This window comes from Capra hircus, chromosome 7, assembly GCF_001704415.2.
Source record: "Capra hircus breed San Clemente chromosome 7, ASM170441v1, whole genome shotgun sequence".
Lineage (NCBI taxonomy): Eukaryota > Metazoa > Chordata > Mammalia > Artiodactyla > Bovidae > Capra > Capra hircus.
The window spans coordinates 103,403,817-103,417,609 of record NC_030814.1 but is presented as its reverse complement, the minus strand read 5'-3'; the positions used below and the strand labels follow the sequence as shown (position 1 = coordinate 103,417,609).

General features: G+C 56.8%; 1 protein-coding gene across 2 annotated transcripts in view; it reads right to left on the bottom strand.

The window, feature by feature from the left end:
* The window catches only part of FCHO1 (FCH domain only 1), a 28,839-nt gene continuing 18,390 nt past the window's right edge, over positions 3,345–13,793 (bottom strand). The window contains exons 13-28 of one of the 2 annotated variants that reach the window (XM_018051400.1): positions 13,363–13,387; positions 12,932–12,989; positions 12,065–12,243; positions 11,937–11,961; positions 11,504–11,555; positions 10,825–10,916; positions 10,180–10,455; positions 8,393–8,505; positions 8,197–8,284; positions 7,932–8,040; positions 6,843–6,998; positions 6,418–6,550; positions 5,768–5,967; positions 4,853–4,908; positions 4,181–4,345; positions 3,345–3,639 (exon numbers count right to left, since the gene is read on the bottom strand). In XM_018051400.1, the coding sequence (XP_017906889.1) occupies positions 3,617–3,639; positions 4,181–4,345; positions 4,853–4,908; positions 5,768–5,967; positions 6,418–6,550; positions 6,843–6,998; positions 7,932–8,040; positions 8,197–8,284; positions 8,393–8,505; positions 10,180–10,455; positions 10,825–10,916; positions 11,504–11,555; positions 11,937–11,961; positions 12,065–12,243; positions 12,932–12,989; positions 13,363–13,387 (1,750 nt within the window). In that variant the 3' untranslated portion in view covers positions 3,345–3,616. Of the gene's footprint in view, positions 4,346–4,852; positions 4,909–5,767; positions 5,968–6,417; positions 6,551–6,842; positions 6,999–7,931; positions 8,041–8,196; positions 8,285–8,392; positions 8,506–10,179; positions 10,456–10,824; positions 10,917–11,503; positions 11,556–11,936; positions 11,962–12,064; positions 12,244–12,931; positions 12,990–13,362; positions 13,388–13,793 lie in introns of both variants that reach the window. The other variant, XM_018051399.1, reaches the window with a different exon arrangement.

Below are 13,793 nucleotides of genomic sequence, written 5' to 3'. Positions count from 1 at the left end.
TTGAGGTTGGGGCTAGCCAAGATGCGAACCCTACCTGTGCTGCGTTTGAGTGTCTGGAACTTTCTGGTGTTGGCACATTAGATGGGTTGGGTTGCGGAGGAGAGCTCCAGTCCACAGGTGTAAGCCAGGTGGTGATTCAAGCCATCCTCTACTTCCTGCCCCATTGCGATTTCCTCCCTAGGAGGAAGAGGAACCGGTCCTGGCTGCACTTCAGTTTTCTCATCTGTAAAGTGGAGGAGCTACACCCAGGCTCGTCCAGCTGGGACAGGTCTGGGGAGCAAGGTCAGCACAGAGCAACCGCATGAGCTACTCTGCGGGTGTCGAAGAGTGATGACATTAAATGTCTGCCTCAAATGGGGGCATTTCAGGCCTCAGATCCCCAGGTCGGGAAGATCTCCTGCAGAAGGGAAAGGCTACCTACTCCGGTATTCTTGCCTGGAGAAGTCCTTGGACAGAGGAGCCTGACGGGCTTCGGTCCATGGGGTCGCAGAGAGTAGGACACGACTGAGTGACTAACACTTTTGGGCCACAGAGACCCTGGCTCTTGCACTTTCTCTCGATGACAAACCTTTAAACTACGGAACCCGTTGAGGTTTCCTGGTTTAAAGTTCCTCTAAAGAATGGGGCCCCCTCGGGTTTCCTGCGTTCACAAGCCCCATGTGTGTGTGCACGCGCGTGCTTCGTCGCTTTAGCTTTAGTTCTGTCCGACTCTACGACCCCCTGGACAGTAGTCCCCCATGCCCCTCAGTCCATGAGACTCTCCAGGCAAGAATACTGGAGTGGGTTGCCATTTCCTTCTGCACAAGAGCCCGGTAGGAGAGCTTAATCAGACAACAGATCTGGGGGGTGTGCCTCTGCCCATCCCTCTCCACATCAGGCAAGGGCCCCCTTCCTGTGTCATCCCTCCCCCCAGCCCACCCTCCTCGAATGTGTGGGCCTGGGAGCTGACCAGGCTCGCCCAGCCCGGCTGGCCCGCCGGGTAGAAAGCTGGAGTCGCCTATTACAGCCAGGGTAGCTTCAAAAGCTTTCAGGGTAGAACCGGGGGGCTGGAGGGCTTGGGTTCAAATACAGACTGGAATTATCATATGACCCAGGAATTTAATTCCACTCCTAGGTATGGTATCCACCCCGCTAAAAATAAAAAACAGGTGTTCAAACAGGTGTGCACCGTGTTTATAGTAGAACAAGGCAACCACCAAAAGGTGGAGACAACCCATGTCCATCAAAGGATGAGTGGATGAAAACAACCTGGAGTATTATTCAGCCACGACAGAGAAGGAAGCAGTGAGGCACACTGCAATGAATGCTATGCTCAGTGAGAGAAGCCAGGCTAGAAAGACCACCTCGTGTGTGAAATGCCCAGAACAGGCACATCTCTGGAGTCAGACAGCAGATTGGTAGGTACCAGGGCCTGGAGGGAATGGGGAGTGGCAGCTAATGGGAATGGATTTCCTTTTGGGGTGATCAGAATGTTCTAGAACTAGAGGGGACAACATTGTGGTTGTGCTATATGGCACTAAATTCTTTTGTATTAAAAAAAATATGTTTTATTTATTTGGCTGCAGGAGGGATCTTTTCACTGTGGCATGTGGGATCTAGTTCTCTGACCCAGGCCCCTGCATTGGGAGCGCTGTGTTTTAGCCACTGGACCACAAGGAAAGTCCCTGAATTGTTTAAGTCATTAATTTTCTATTATGTGAATGTCACCTCAATTAAAAAAAAAATTTCTCAGGCCATTCACCTACCAGGGGTGGCCTCTGGCTGGTCACCTAATAGCTTTGTGTTTGGAGGTCTCCAAGGTGTAGGAGACCAGGGCATTGTAAACCACAGACAGGGCTGCCTGCCTGGGGTTGGCCAGTTCAACGGGGATCCCACCTTCCCCCTGGGACTCACCCTCCCACATAGACATCTGTCACACCAGTTCTGGATGTCCGAGCACTTAAGAGGCCGCACCCAGAAATGCCTGATGTGATTTAAAGGTTGCCCAGCCTCACTTGTGACTCAAGGAAAGCAAATGAAAGCCACCAGGAGGTAGCATTTTCCTGCTTCTTATCAGATGGGCCAGAACCCAAACCCAGATAATGCTCAGAGCTGTGATAAACGTCAGTGTCTCCTCATGCTCTGGTCCACAGTGTGGACGTGGCACTCCAGCCTTTCAGCCATACAGGACTAGCAAAGGGACGGTTTTGGATGGGTCAAAGCCACTGAGAATACGCGTACGCATGTATGCACGTGTGCAAAAACTTGGAGGGCGGGGACAATCCTGTAGGCTCTGACATTTGATTCTAGCATCTTTTTGGGGCTCATGAACTCAGGGAACCTGGGGTGAGTGTGGGCTATGAACCTGCAGCTGAGGAGCTGAGGGCCTGTGAGGGGGAAGCACCCACCTGCGCTGGCTCTAAAGTCCTGTTGGAGGCAGCAAAGTATGTGCGCTGGTGCCATCCCTGGGATCTCCATGGCCTTCAGGGTCAGGCACCCAGGATCCCCACATGTCCACCAGGACCCAGGACTTTCCATCAAGCTCAGACCTGCTCCCCACCACAGTATGCGGGCTACCTCACTTGTCCTGGCCCTCCCTCAGGCCACCCCTTGCCCACCTGCACTTAGGTCCCCACCTTCCACCCGGGGACCCCCAGTAAATAAGAGAATACCAGGACTTCTGGAGTGCTTACTCTGTACCAGGCATTCTTCAAAGTATGTGACCTCCTCACAAGCACCTAGTGAGCTGGGTTACAGATGAGGCCTGGGGAGCTCAAGTTACTGGCTCAGTCACACAGCCGCTGGCTCTAAACCCTGTCTTTTCAGCTTCACAGCCTCACGGCTTCCAAGAGCTTTGTCTTGCTCACAGCTGTAGGTGGCTGCAAGTCCTCAGTCAGTGTTTGTGAGCTATTCACTTTCTTATACTAGTTGCTTTTTGCACCATTTCCTTTGGTCCCATAGGGTTGTGTGTGGTTTGCAAAGGAATCCTGCCTTGAGGTCTCTGCACCTCCTGCGCCCACTGCCTGGGATGCCAACTGATATTATTCTGCTTGGCATGTCCACACCAGCCTGAAAACTTCTACTCAAACCTCAAAGCCCCATTTATAATGCCCTCTGCTTAGGAAGTCTTTCTGGCATCCCCCTCTAGGTTCCTCTAGTCCGTGTTCTCTTTCACCAGCCCACCGGACTGGAAGTATTCATGGGATTGGGGGTGTTCATATTTGGCTTTTTTCACCTCAATATCACCCTGCACTGGCTAGGTAAGGGTGGAGGGGTGGAGGTAAGATCATTAGGAATTTTAGCTCTCTCCTACCCATCCGTCTTTTCTTCCTCTCCTCTCTGGAAACGTGAAGGAAACTTCCTGGTGCAAGAAAAGTCTTGTTATTTATTTTATTAGAAAATAGAGTGTTTATGTAAAGAACATCAAAAGGTCGAGGACCTGCACGGGAGTTGGCGTGAGCAGGAGTGTATCTCAGGCTCAGCCAAATTGAGTACGGGGATCCTCTCCATGGAGTCAGGGCCTCAGGGGAGGCCAGGTGGGGAGCCCCCGGGTCCAGCAGGAGGGCAGGAAGCAGTCAGCGAGCACCACAATGCAGGGCGGAGCTGGGGCCAGCAATGCTGGTCAGCTTCTGCGGGCTTAACAGCTCACCAGGTACTTCCCTGTGGAGACAGAGTGGTGAGGGGAGAAGGGATCCCCTAAGCTCTCCCAAACACCCCTGTAGCTCACTGTTCCACTGTCCCATGGACCCCAGCAGCCGCTCGTGGGGACAGAAGCATGGGATGGGGGTGGGGGTGGATGCACCAGTGGGGCCTCCGGCTCCCTGCCTTGGGTTCTCGCAAGGACGCCAGCCAGCCAGGGGACACTTCTTTTTTTCTTTCTTTTTGGGCTGCACTGCGCATGTGTTCTCCGACTAGGGCTTGAATCCATGCCCCTTGTAGTGGAAGCATGGTGTCTTAACCACTGGCTGGTCAGGGAAGTCCCATAGAGGATACGTCTTGATCCCTTTCACTGGGGCTCTGACGACCCATCTCTCCACCTGTACCCGCCACCTTGGGTCTCCAGGCCCCAACACCCACCTATCTCTTCCAAACACCCTAAATGTCTCCCCTCTCCCTGCATCCTAGCAGAAGCAATGAGTGGGACTCAGAGCCCGGCCTGGTCTTGGCTCCGGGGATGCGCAGTGGCAGGGCAAGGGCGTACCTGTGGCGAACCTCCTCTTTACCAGCGACATGCGGTAGCCACTCCCCACCAGCTCCACGTCCACGCCGGACAGAGTGGCCCCCTCACTGGTGAACTGAGCAGCCACAGGGCTGGGCGTGCTGGGCCCAGAGCATGGCTCCCAGCTGGCAGACAGGCGGCCAGAGCCTGGGGAGGTCTGAGGTCAGCTGTGCCCTTTTCCTCACCCCAGCCCTCCAGTGACCTGGGCTCCTCCTCAGCCCTGCACCCAAGCCCTTTGACCTGTGGCTCTGTTCCCTTTGACAACTTCTTTTGTCCTGCACCCTTTTCCTTTGGTCTTGCTGGGGTTGTGTGTGGTTTCCAAAGGAGTTCTGCCTCAGGGCCTTTGCACCTCCTGCGCCCACCCCCTGGGATGCCCTCTGTTCCCGCATTGTCAAAGCCCTTTTAAGCTTTCCTCGATGCCTACATTTCCCTGCCTCCAGCACATCCCTAGTTCTCCCCTAGTTTATTTGCAAAACATTTTTAGCCACGTCCCATGGCTTACTGGATCTTAGTTCCCTGCCCAGGAATCGAACCCCCTCGGCAGTGAAAGCATGGAGTCTAGCCACTAGTCTGCCAGGGAATTCCCTCTTCCCTAGTTTAAATAAGCCTATCCCATTTGAGACCTCCAAGCCCTTATGTACGACCATAACTCACCCCCTGCCTCAGACACATCTGGAAGCTTCCATAGGAGCCGCTTCTCCTCCAGGTTCCTGGCATCAAGAGATCAGGTCAGGTCTTTCCCAGAAACGATATTCGGAGCCCAGGGTCCCAGCTCAGTTGCCTCTTGGCTACATGACCCAAGAAAGCCATGTCCCCTCCCTGGCCTCAGTTTCCCCATGTGTGAAAATGGGGGCGGGGGTGTGGAGCAGCTGTTTCCTGAAGGCTCCTCAGGCTCACAGCACTTGTAGGTGATGCATTTGGTCCTATAAATTCGGTTTCTTGGTTGTTGGTTCTACCTTCTGTACAAAACAAAGTTGTACAGTGACTAAAAGCCCGGGGCCACGAGTGGGTGGCTGGTTCACATCCTGGTGTGACCTCCGGTCAATGACTTTGCCTCTGTATACCTCAGCTTCCCCTCGGTAAGTGGGGATGATGGTGACCCACCCCTCAAGGGATTGCTAAAAGCCCCGACCGGTCAGTGCGTGCAGAGATGCAGGGCACGCCTAACAGGCAGGAAGCTTTTGGTGGCCGACATTACTTTTGTTAATGATATTGCCCTTAGCTCCAAGCAAGGCACGCGCAAGCGCGCTCAATCACTCCAGTCCTCTCTGACTGTTTGCGACCTCCTGGACTGTAGCCCGCAGGCTGCTCTGTCCATGGGGATTCTCCAGGCAAGAATATTGGAGTGGGCTGCCATCTCCTCCTCCCGGGGACCTTCCTGACCCAGGGACTGAATCCACGTCCCCTTGCAATGGTGGATGGGTTCTTTAACACCAAGCTTCCTTGGGAAGCCTCTGAGCAAGGTGAGCCCACAGTAAATGGTCAGGCCTACAGTGGACCCATCAGTTGCTGCGTCGGAGGGCGGTCTACTAGGTTCTGAGCCTCTCCCGGCCTCCCGCTCGCCCTCACCAGGTGGCAGCCGGCTGCAGGCGGACATTGGTCACAGGTTCCCCCACGGGCAGCAGGATCTGGACATTGGTGAGCGGCGTGGGCACGACTGTGGCACCGGGTTGGTAGCTGTACTCCACCGAGACCTGAGTGAGGGTCGGCCCACACTGCCAGTGGGCGCTCAGCTGCAGAGGCATGGACTGGGGACCGGGGCGGGAGAACTAGGGGGAGCAAGAACAGGAGAGAGGATGTGGCTTGAGCTGCCCTGTCCTGCCACACCACACACTGTCCAGCCATGCTGCCCCTGCCATGCCACCCAGCATTCAAATGGCCTGATTCTGCACTGCCTGTGACACCCAAGGGGCCCCTGATACCCCAAGGGAGCTCTTTGTTGATGAGAGGTTGTACTACATGACATGTCCAGCAGAGGGCAATAGAGTGCCTCATTCTAACATAGTCTTGGGGACAGGCCCTGGGAAAAGGCCCCTTCTAATTTGCATAATGCAGCGTCGGCCCCAGCAGAGTCCTGGCCCCCTTACACTGCCCACCCTGCCTACCTCCCACAGCTCCCCCCACTCCCATTGCTCTTCCCAGTGAGAGCTGCCTGCTCACCCTGCCCCTGCCCACCATCCTCCATGCCCGCTCTGCCCCACCCCATCCACCCGGCCCACCTGGTACCGCAGGAGTACTACGTTGTAGTAGGAGGCAGCTGGATTCTGCTCTGCCTGGCGCTGCAGAGTCTCAGTCAGAGTCGTCATGTTGAGCCAGAAGTCTTTGGTCTCTGGGTCACTCTGGGAAGGGTCACTGCAGAGACCGAGAAGAATCACCCCAACCCTTGGGAGATGCCTACACCAAAGGCCTCCTGAAGATGCAGATTCCCAGGCTAACCCTGGGACCAGGAAAGTGTAACTCCCAGGAAAGGAGGGTGGTGGGAAGCAAAAGAGGGAAGGAAAGTGAGTTTCAGAGAGGGAGAGTGACTTGCCCAAGGTCATACAGCAAATCCCAGGAGGCAGAACAGAAATTCAGGGCCGGGGAGCGCCTGGCCTCCTCCAGCCCCTGGTACCACCTAACTGTGCACCCCTTCTTCTAATAGTACCTGAAGAGCAGGTCAGCATTGGGCTGGAAGTGCTCAATGGGGGCCGTATGCACGAGGCGGAAGCTGAGGACGGGAGGGGGTGGGGTCCCGCTGAACACGCGTACAATGCCGGCAGGGAAGGTCATGGTCAGCTCCCCAGTTACTCGAGCCAGGCAGCTGGTGGGAGGAGTTGAAGAAACTGGGCATTGGCTTAGGGCTCTACCAAGCCCCTCTTCCTCCCCTCGCTACTAGCTCCACTGTAGCCTGTGGCTCACCAGGTCCATCAGAATCAGCAAGGCCCTGACCCAGGCAGCATCCCAGCCCCAGCTACCTCCCCTTGTCTCCCTGCCTGGACAGCAATCTAGACACCAGGAAGAATCCACAATGAGCTGAAGGAGACAGGGACACTCCCTTCCCCACTTTTCTTTTCCCCTAGGCCACCAGGAAGCTCAAAGCAAACCATTCAGTCCTCAGCTTGGGTTTTGGGTCTGATACTCTCCTCCTCTTTGTGGCTTCATCTTACAGTGTCTTTCGGCTGGGCGCTGCCCCCAGATTATTCCTGGTCCCTCGAGTCACCTTTCCCTTTCCCGCTCTGTGGGCTGGCCTCTGGTCTTGCTCCTGCAGTGTGATGCGCACAGCAGCCTCGGAGGAGCGCCGCTCCACCATGGATACATCAGTGCCCTGGCTGCCTGTGTGTGTGCACACCCGCTCTGTCACTAAGTCATGTCCGACTCTTTGCCTCCCCGCGGACTGTAGCCTGCCAGGCACCTCTGTTCATGGGATTTTCCAGGCAAGAATACCGGAGCGAGCTGCCACTTCCTTCTCCAGGGGATCTTCCCGACACGGGGACCCTGAATCTCCTGCGTGGCAGGCAGATTCTCTGCCACTGAGCCCCCTGGGAAGCCCACATCACTGCCTTAGCCTGTTCAAATGCCCCCTATGGCTCCTATTGCTCTCAGGATGGGCCTAGTTGTTCAGCTCCATGTCCGAGGCCGTTCCGTGGTAAAGCAGATCAGGAAACCCCCCTGAACGCTGGCCCTGCTGGAACCCAGATGCACAGCTCCCAGGAAGCCCTGTTTGCTTGTCACCATCTGCCCCACCACTGTGTACCTGGGGCTGTGGCCACGGAAGTAGGCGTGGACGTACTCAGTGAAGGCAGTGGCCACGGGTAGGGCATCCTGGGAGCCCAGGACCACAGGGCTGGGACCCCGAGAGACTCCTGGGGGTGGCAGGGAGGGAATGGGGGACAGACAGAGTGAGCACAGGTCCCAGGCTCCCGAACCCCTGCCCTCTGCGACAAAGCCTCTGTTGTATCACTTGGCCACCCACCCGGACTGGAGAAGGTGACCCTGAAGCCCAGAGAGGACCCACATACCATGTCCAGTCTGGGATGCGAAGCTGGGCCGTTCAGGGATGGAGCTGGGAGCTGAAGAGCCCAGTGGAGAGGGGCTCAGGGAACGAGACTGGAAGGGAAGAGGAGAAGCCGGCCTGTGAACACCCTGGCAGAAGTGCCCCAAGGCTGATCCTGGAGGCGACCCCCCCAGCCCAGCTCCTGCTGCCCCCGACCCTACCAGGTCTCCATTGCTGCGCATGAGGGGACAGGATGCCTTCCTGGAGCGCAGTCTCCGGGATGGGGCTGCCAGACCCTCCCTGACAGCAAAGTCAGCAGGTACAGGCATCAAGTCTGGGGAACAAGCGTGAGCACAGACATGGTTCAGCTGCTGTCTGGGCCTCTCGGGGAAGAATTCAGCCCCAATCCGAGAATCGGGCTCACAGGGGGAAACCCCCTGATGGTCAGAAGTCCTCGGGCTGCAGAGAAGGTGCTAGACAGGACTGGAGACACCACATGCAACCTTGAGTCTCCCAGACACTAGACTGGCGGCTCAGTAAGGGGTGAGCTCCCGATCGCTGGAGGTACGCAAACAAGGGCTGGATATTCAGAAGGCAGGCACACTGTTGCAGGGGGGTGGATTTGGCAGAGACCTTTTATCCAACATTTGGCAATTCTACGACCTTCATCCTCTCTGAGAGGGTCTCCCACCCTGGCCAGTGTCCGAGTCACACCCTTCTAATTTAACTAATCTTGGTGTTAACACCTCAGTTCCCCTTGCTCTCCTGCTTCCCTGGTATTCCTGCTTTGCTCCATCTACAAGCGCTTACTTGCCCACCTACACCCCACATGATGCTGTCTGTCCCAAGGTTCTCAACCGGGTCAGATCCGTTGCTGTGGTGGGGCTGTCTTCCTCCCTGGCCTCCATTCCGCAAACGTCAGGTGTACCCTGCCCCCAAGTGGTGACAATCAAGTACCAGTGATCCTGTTGCCAAGTGTGCCGGAGAATAGGGCAGAACCGGCCCAGTTGAGAACCTTAATTCTACGATAAACCTCTGGTAACTTCATCTGTCTACACTTGTGGTCTGCACTCACTCCTCTGAGCCCTGAGCCCTCCCTTGAACCAGTTCCAACCAGGCTCTTTCTTTACACCAAGGATGGTACCCTCTGCCCCCAGTGCTGGGGATCTCATGTGGCCACAGCCTGCAGCCCCTCTAACTCAGGCCCCAGAAGCCAGCCCACACTCAATCCCCTCCTCCCTCCCTGCCTTGCACACCCCCACCCCAGCTTCTTCCGCCCCATCCTTCCTGCTCTTTCTGCCCCTCCCTCTCCTCTCAGTTGCTCTCAGACCCTCCGCCCTGACTCCTCTTTTCTCTGGGCCCCATGTCTACCAGCGGCTTCTCCCCACTGTCACCCCATCACCACTTACCTGGACTCACTTCCCTGGTCTCCAGCTCCCATCCTCACTGACCAAGTGGTCAGTGAGCCTGTAACCCCAGCAGGTTTCACCCCTCTCTGCTCACAGCCCCTCCCTCCTGTGGCTCTGACCTTGTTAGGGGTAAAAACTCACGTTTCTCGCTGGGATCCCTGGGCCCCATCTGGTCCCATCTCCCTGTCGACATCTGCCCCTCCACTCCCTCCTTCTCCCTGTCATTATTCTCTTTCAGTCATGCTGGCCTCCTTGCTCGTTGTTCTTCAAAGGGCCTAGCCCCCTTCTACCCCAGGGCCTTTGCACATTCCTCTGCTGAGAATTCCATTCCTGGAGTCCACATGGCTCCATCCTCACCTCCATCAAATCTCAGTTCAGCCTCTTCAGGAGGCCCTACGCTTCGGAGCCGTCACCAGGCACCTGTCACCTCCTGCCTTGCTAAACATTCATCTCATTAATGTCCCTGCAAGGATTAGGGTTTCTGCCTGCCTGGGTCCCAGCTGTGTCCCTCAACACCCTGTTCAGGCCCTGGCCACATTAGGAACTCTCTCATCGCCCAGGGCTCAGAAAACTCTCAGACCAGGGGTAGAGGGACTCACCTCCTCCAGCCACAGCCTCCGGCCCCCAGGGGCTTGGGGATGCTGCAAGGGGCTGTGGCGAGTCTGATGGCAGCAGGGACTGTGTGCCCCTTGACTCCGGGGGTGACACCCTACAAGTAGGTGGGCTCTGCGGGGTGCCGGGGCGTGGAACCCAGGAATCCGGGGAGGGACCCGGTGCCGCGTGGGATGGTGAGTCCAGTCCGGAGTCCTCCACGTTCTCGGGAGACGAGGAGGAGAAAGGCGAGGGGCTGGAGGTGAAGCCGAGGCTGCTAGAGCCTGGGGGAGGGAAGGGGGGCAGCCAGCTCCAGACTCCACTCATATGGAGTCCTGTCAATCCTCTCACAGGCCACGCCCATGCTGAGGATGGTCCGCCCCCATTCAGCGTCTTGCCCTCCTCAGCAGGCCTTGTCCATCTCTACTGATGCCCCGCCCACCCGCTATTGTCATCCCACTCCCACAAACGCCGTACCTTCTCTCCAGCTCCGCCCATCCCTGCTGTGGCCTCGCCCACCCTCACTTTGACCCACAAAGGATCCCCACCTCCTCCCTCCAACCCATCCCCCCTATCCGAGCCTCCTACTCTGGTAGTGGCCCCACCCACCCTCCTGTAGCCACGCCCACGCCCCGAAGCCCCACCCCCATCACCTGTAAAATCTTCGTGGTCCAAGGCGGACTCTAGGGTAGGCCCAAAGAGGTTCTTGGAAACCTGCTCATCCGGTTGCAGCTTCTCCGCACAGCTGGGGACACGGATTGGACAGGCGGGGTGCGTGCTATTACTTCCACGCTTCCTCCCTTCCACTTCAGGACCCTCGCATACCCTGTTTTTGGTCTTGAGCTCTGTTCCCCCCAAATCTCCCTATGGCCACGTCCTGCTCCTCTTCTGGAGTCAGCTCCAGGCCCTCCCCACATCTGCGACCCCTCCACCACGGCCCCACCTAAAGTCACTCCCTCCTATTTTCCATCATGGTCCCTGCTTTCGTTTCTTCACAGCACTTAGAAGCATCAAACATGCTCTAACGTACTTACTATTTAACAAATCCGAGCCACTAGAATGTGACTCTGAGAAGGAGGATCTATCTAGATCATTTATCTTTGGAACCCAGAACAGCAGGAGTACACACTAAGCACTCAATAAATGCTCATCAAATGAATGACTAAGTGGTCCCTCAAAAATGGCACGTCCTTAACTCCCTGCCAGGGTAAAAGAAGGGGAGTCAGAGACTTGGGGAGGCAGCAGGGGAGGAGGAGGAAGAGGTGGTGTCGGGGACGGGCCGCCCACCTGCCCACTCATGTGGGCCCAATGCCCCACCCCCATGGAACCCACCTGCTGGCCCTTGGGGCGGATTGAGGCCTCTGTGGTCTCCCGACAGTGTCCCCTGTGAGAGATGGACCTCCTGAGCCTTCCTGTCGCCAGGCCTGCACGGCTTCCCACTCCACAGACCAGGAGACCGAGGCTTGGGGCTGTCCAGTCAGCCACCCAAAGTGACCAGCAAATCAGGCAGAGAGCGATCTGAACCTGAGCCAACTTGTCTCCAGCTTTTGGCTTCTCTCCCGGCCTCAGTGATCCCTTTTGGCTCTCATTTAATTCTCATAAGGAATGACCCCATGTCATTAAAGGAGACTGAGATCAGAGTGGGCAAGCAGCTTGCCCCAAGTCACACAGCAGAGCTGACATTCAAACCCACACCCACATTCCAGGCCCAGTCTCCCTTTCACGGGCCTCTTGTCAACTGAAGAGCCCTCAACAGACTACTCACGTGAAGAATGGCGTTTCATGGTGCCCTGCGGACAAAAGGGTGGCATCAGGTTGGGGGGGCGCTCGGCCGGAGCCCCCGCCCCACGCAGGGCATCTCCCCATGCCTCACCCCGGGGCCAGGCGCCTCACCCCGGGGCCGGGAGGAAGAATGAGGCTGCCTGCTGTGGCCTTGAGCTGGGCCGCAGCTGCCTTGGGACTGCAGGGTGGGGCCCGGGCTGAGGCAGGCTTGATGTGCACGTAGATTTTGCGGGGTTCCTCATCATCAAAATCGGAGTCACTGGATGAGAAGTGGGTGGACTCTGCTGTGCGTGCACTGCAGTCAAGGCACCAACACTGGCTCCCCCAGTCAGCCCTCACACCCGTCCCTTCCTGCTCATACCCCTTTGGGGTGCGGCCCCATCTCCGCTCTCATCACTTGCCCCCCTCGCCTTGACACCACGCATCTGCCACCATGCTCCTCTCCCCACAAGCCTTCATACAAGAATGCGTGCTTGCTCACTCAGTCGTGTCTGACTCTTCACAGCCCCACGGACTGCAGCCCACCAGGCTCCTCTGCCCATGGGATTTCCCAGGTAAAAATACTGGAGTGGGTAGCCATCTCCTCCTCCAGGGGACCTTCCTGATCCAGGGATCAAACCCGTGTTTTCTCCATTGGCAGGCATTTCTTTACCACTAGTGCCACTTGGGAAGCCCCTTATATAAGCATTCCCTGACCCAATCAGTAACTATTCAGCTGCTAAACCCCAACACGTGACCACCTCTTCCAGCAAGCCCCTTTTGCTCCCCGCTCTGGGATAATCAAGCCCTCTTCTCTCTCTGTTGCTCAGCTCTGACCCCGCAGGGTGAGTGTCTGTATTTGAATCTGCTTGCTTCACAACTGGAGGCTCCACCAAGCATGCAGGCAGAGAGGGTTTGCTAATGGTGGGTGGATCCCTGTGGATGGAGCTTTGTCCTTGCTGTGCCAACAGCTGCCCCCAGAGGGCGCCAGGAGGATATTGTTCTGGGTGACATCAGGCCTGACGGTGAAACCTTCCTCATCCACCTCTGGACAAGTCTGGGGAGGGACAAGCAAGCAATGCGTTAGCCTCTCCAGTACCAAACCTCCCATCTCACCCTGCCATGCCCGCCTCCCACCTCTGGGCCCTGACTCAGATCAAAAAAGAACCCCAGTGGCAATAACTATCTTCCCGCGGTGTGTGGGCAGGTTCTTAAAGGAAGAGAACACGCCACTACCTGTCCTGAGGGGCAAACTGAAGCGAAAGGAGGATATTGGTCCCTCCCACATCATCCATGGGGGTTTGCAGCCAATGTGGGACTGGAACCTGGTCCCTAAGCCGTGTGACCTCTAGCCCCTTGAGCTCCAGGCGTGGTTTCCAGACATGGGAGTGGGGAGCAAGGCAGGACTGGGCCCCTCCCATGGCACTTACCCCTAAATCAGGTTCCAGGGAATCTCTGCGGATGGAGAAGCAGATGTCAGTGTCTGCTCCGCCACCTCCTCTGGCCCTCCGCTCCACCCCCAACACCAGATGCAGAACCTGCAGGCAGTCCCCTGGGCGGCTCTGTGGTCCTGGGCCAGCCCTGCAGGTGCGGCAACCTTGGGGCTAGCTTGGGGCTGGGGCCAGTGAGTCTGAGTTAGCTGAGTGTGGGGCATTCTCAAACAGCTTGGAAGGGGAGGGACTTGGAAATCAGTCTGAATGTAGGGCTCACCTTGGCAGGAAAATAACAGGGCCAGCCTTGGCAAAGAGAAGAATTCTGGGCTAGCCTGGGCAAGGCTAACCCTGGTCTAGCCAGGGAGACCACGGGTATAGGGAAGAATTTGGTACTAGTTTGGGCAGAGAGACTCGTGGGCTCATCTTGA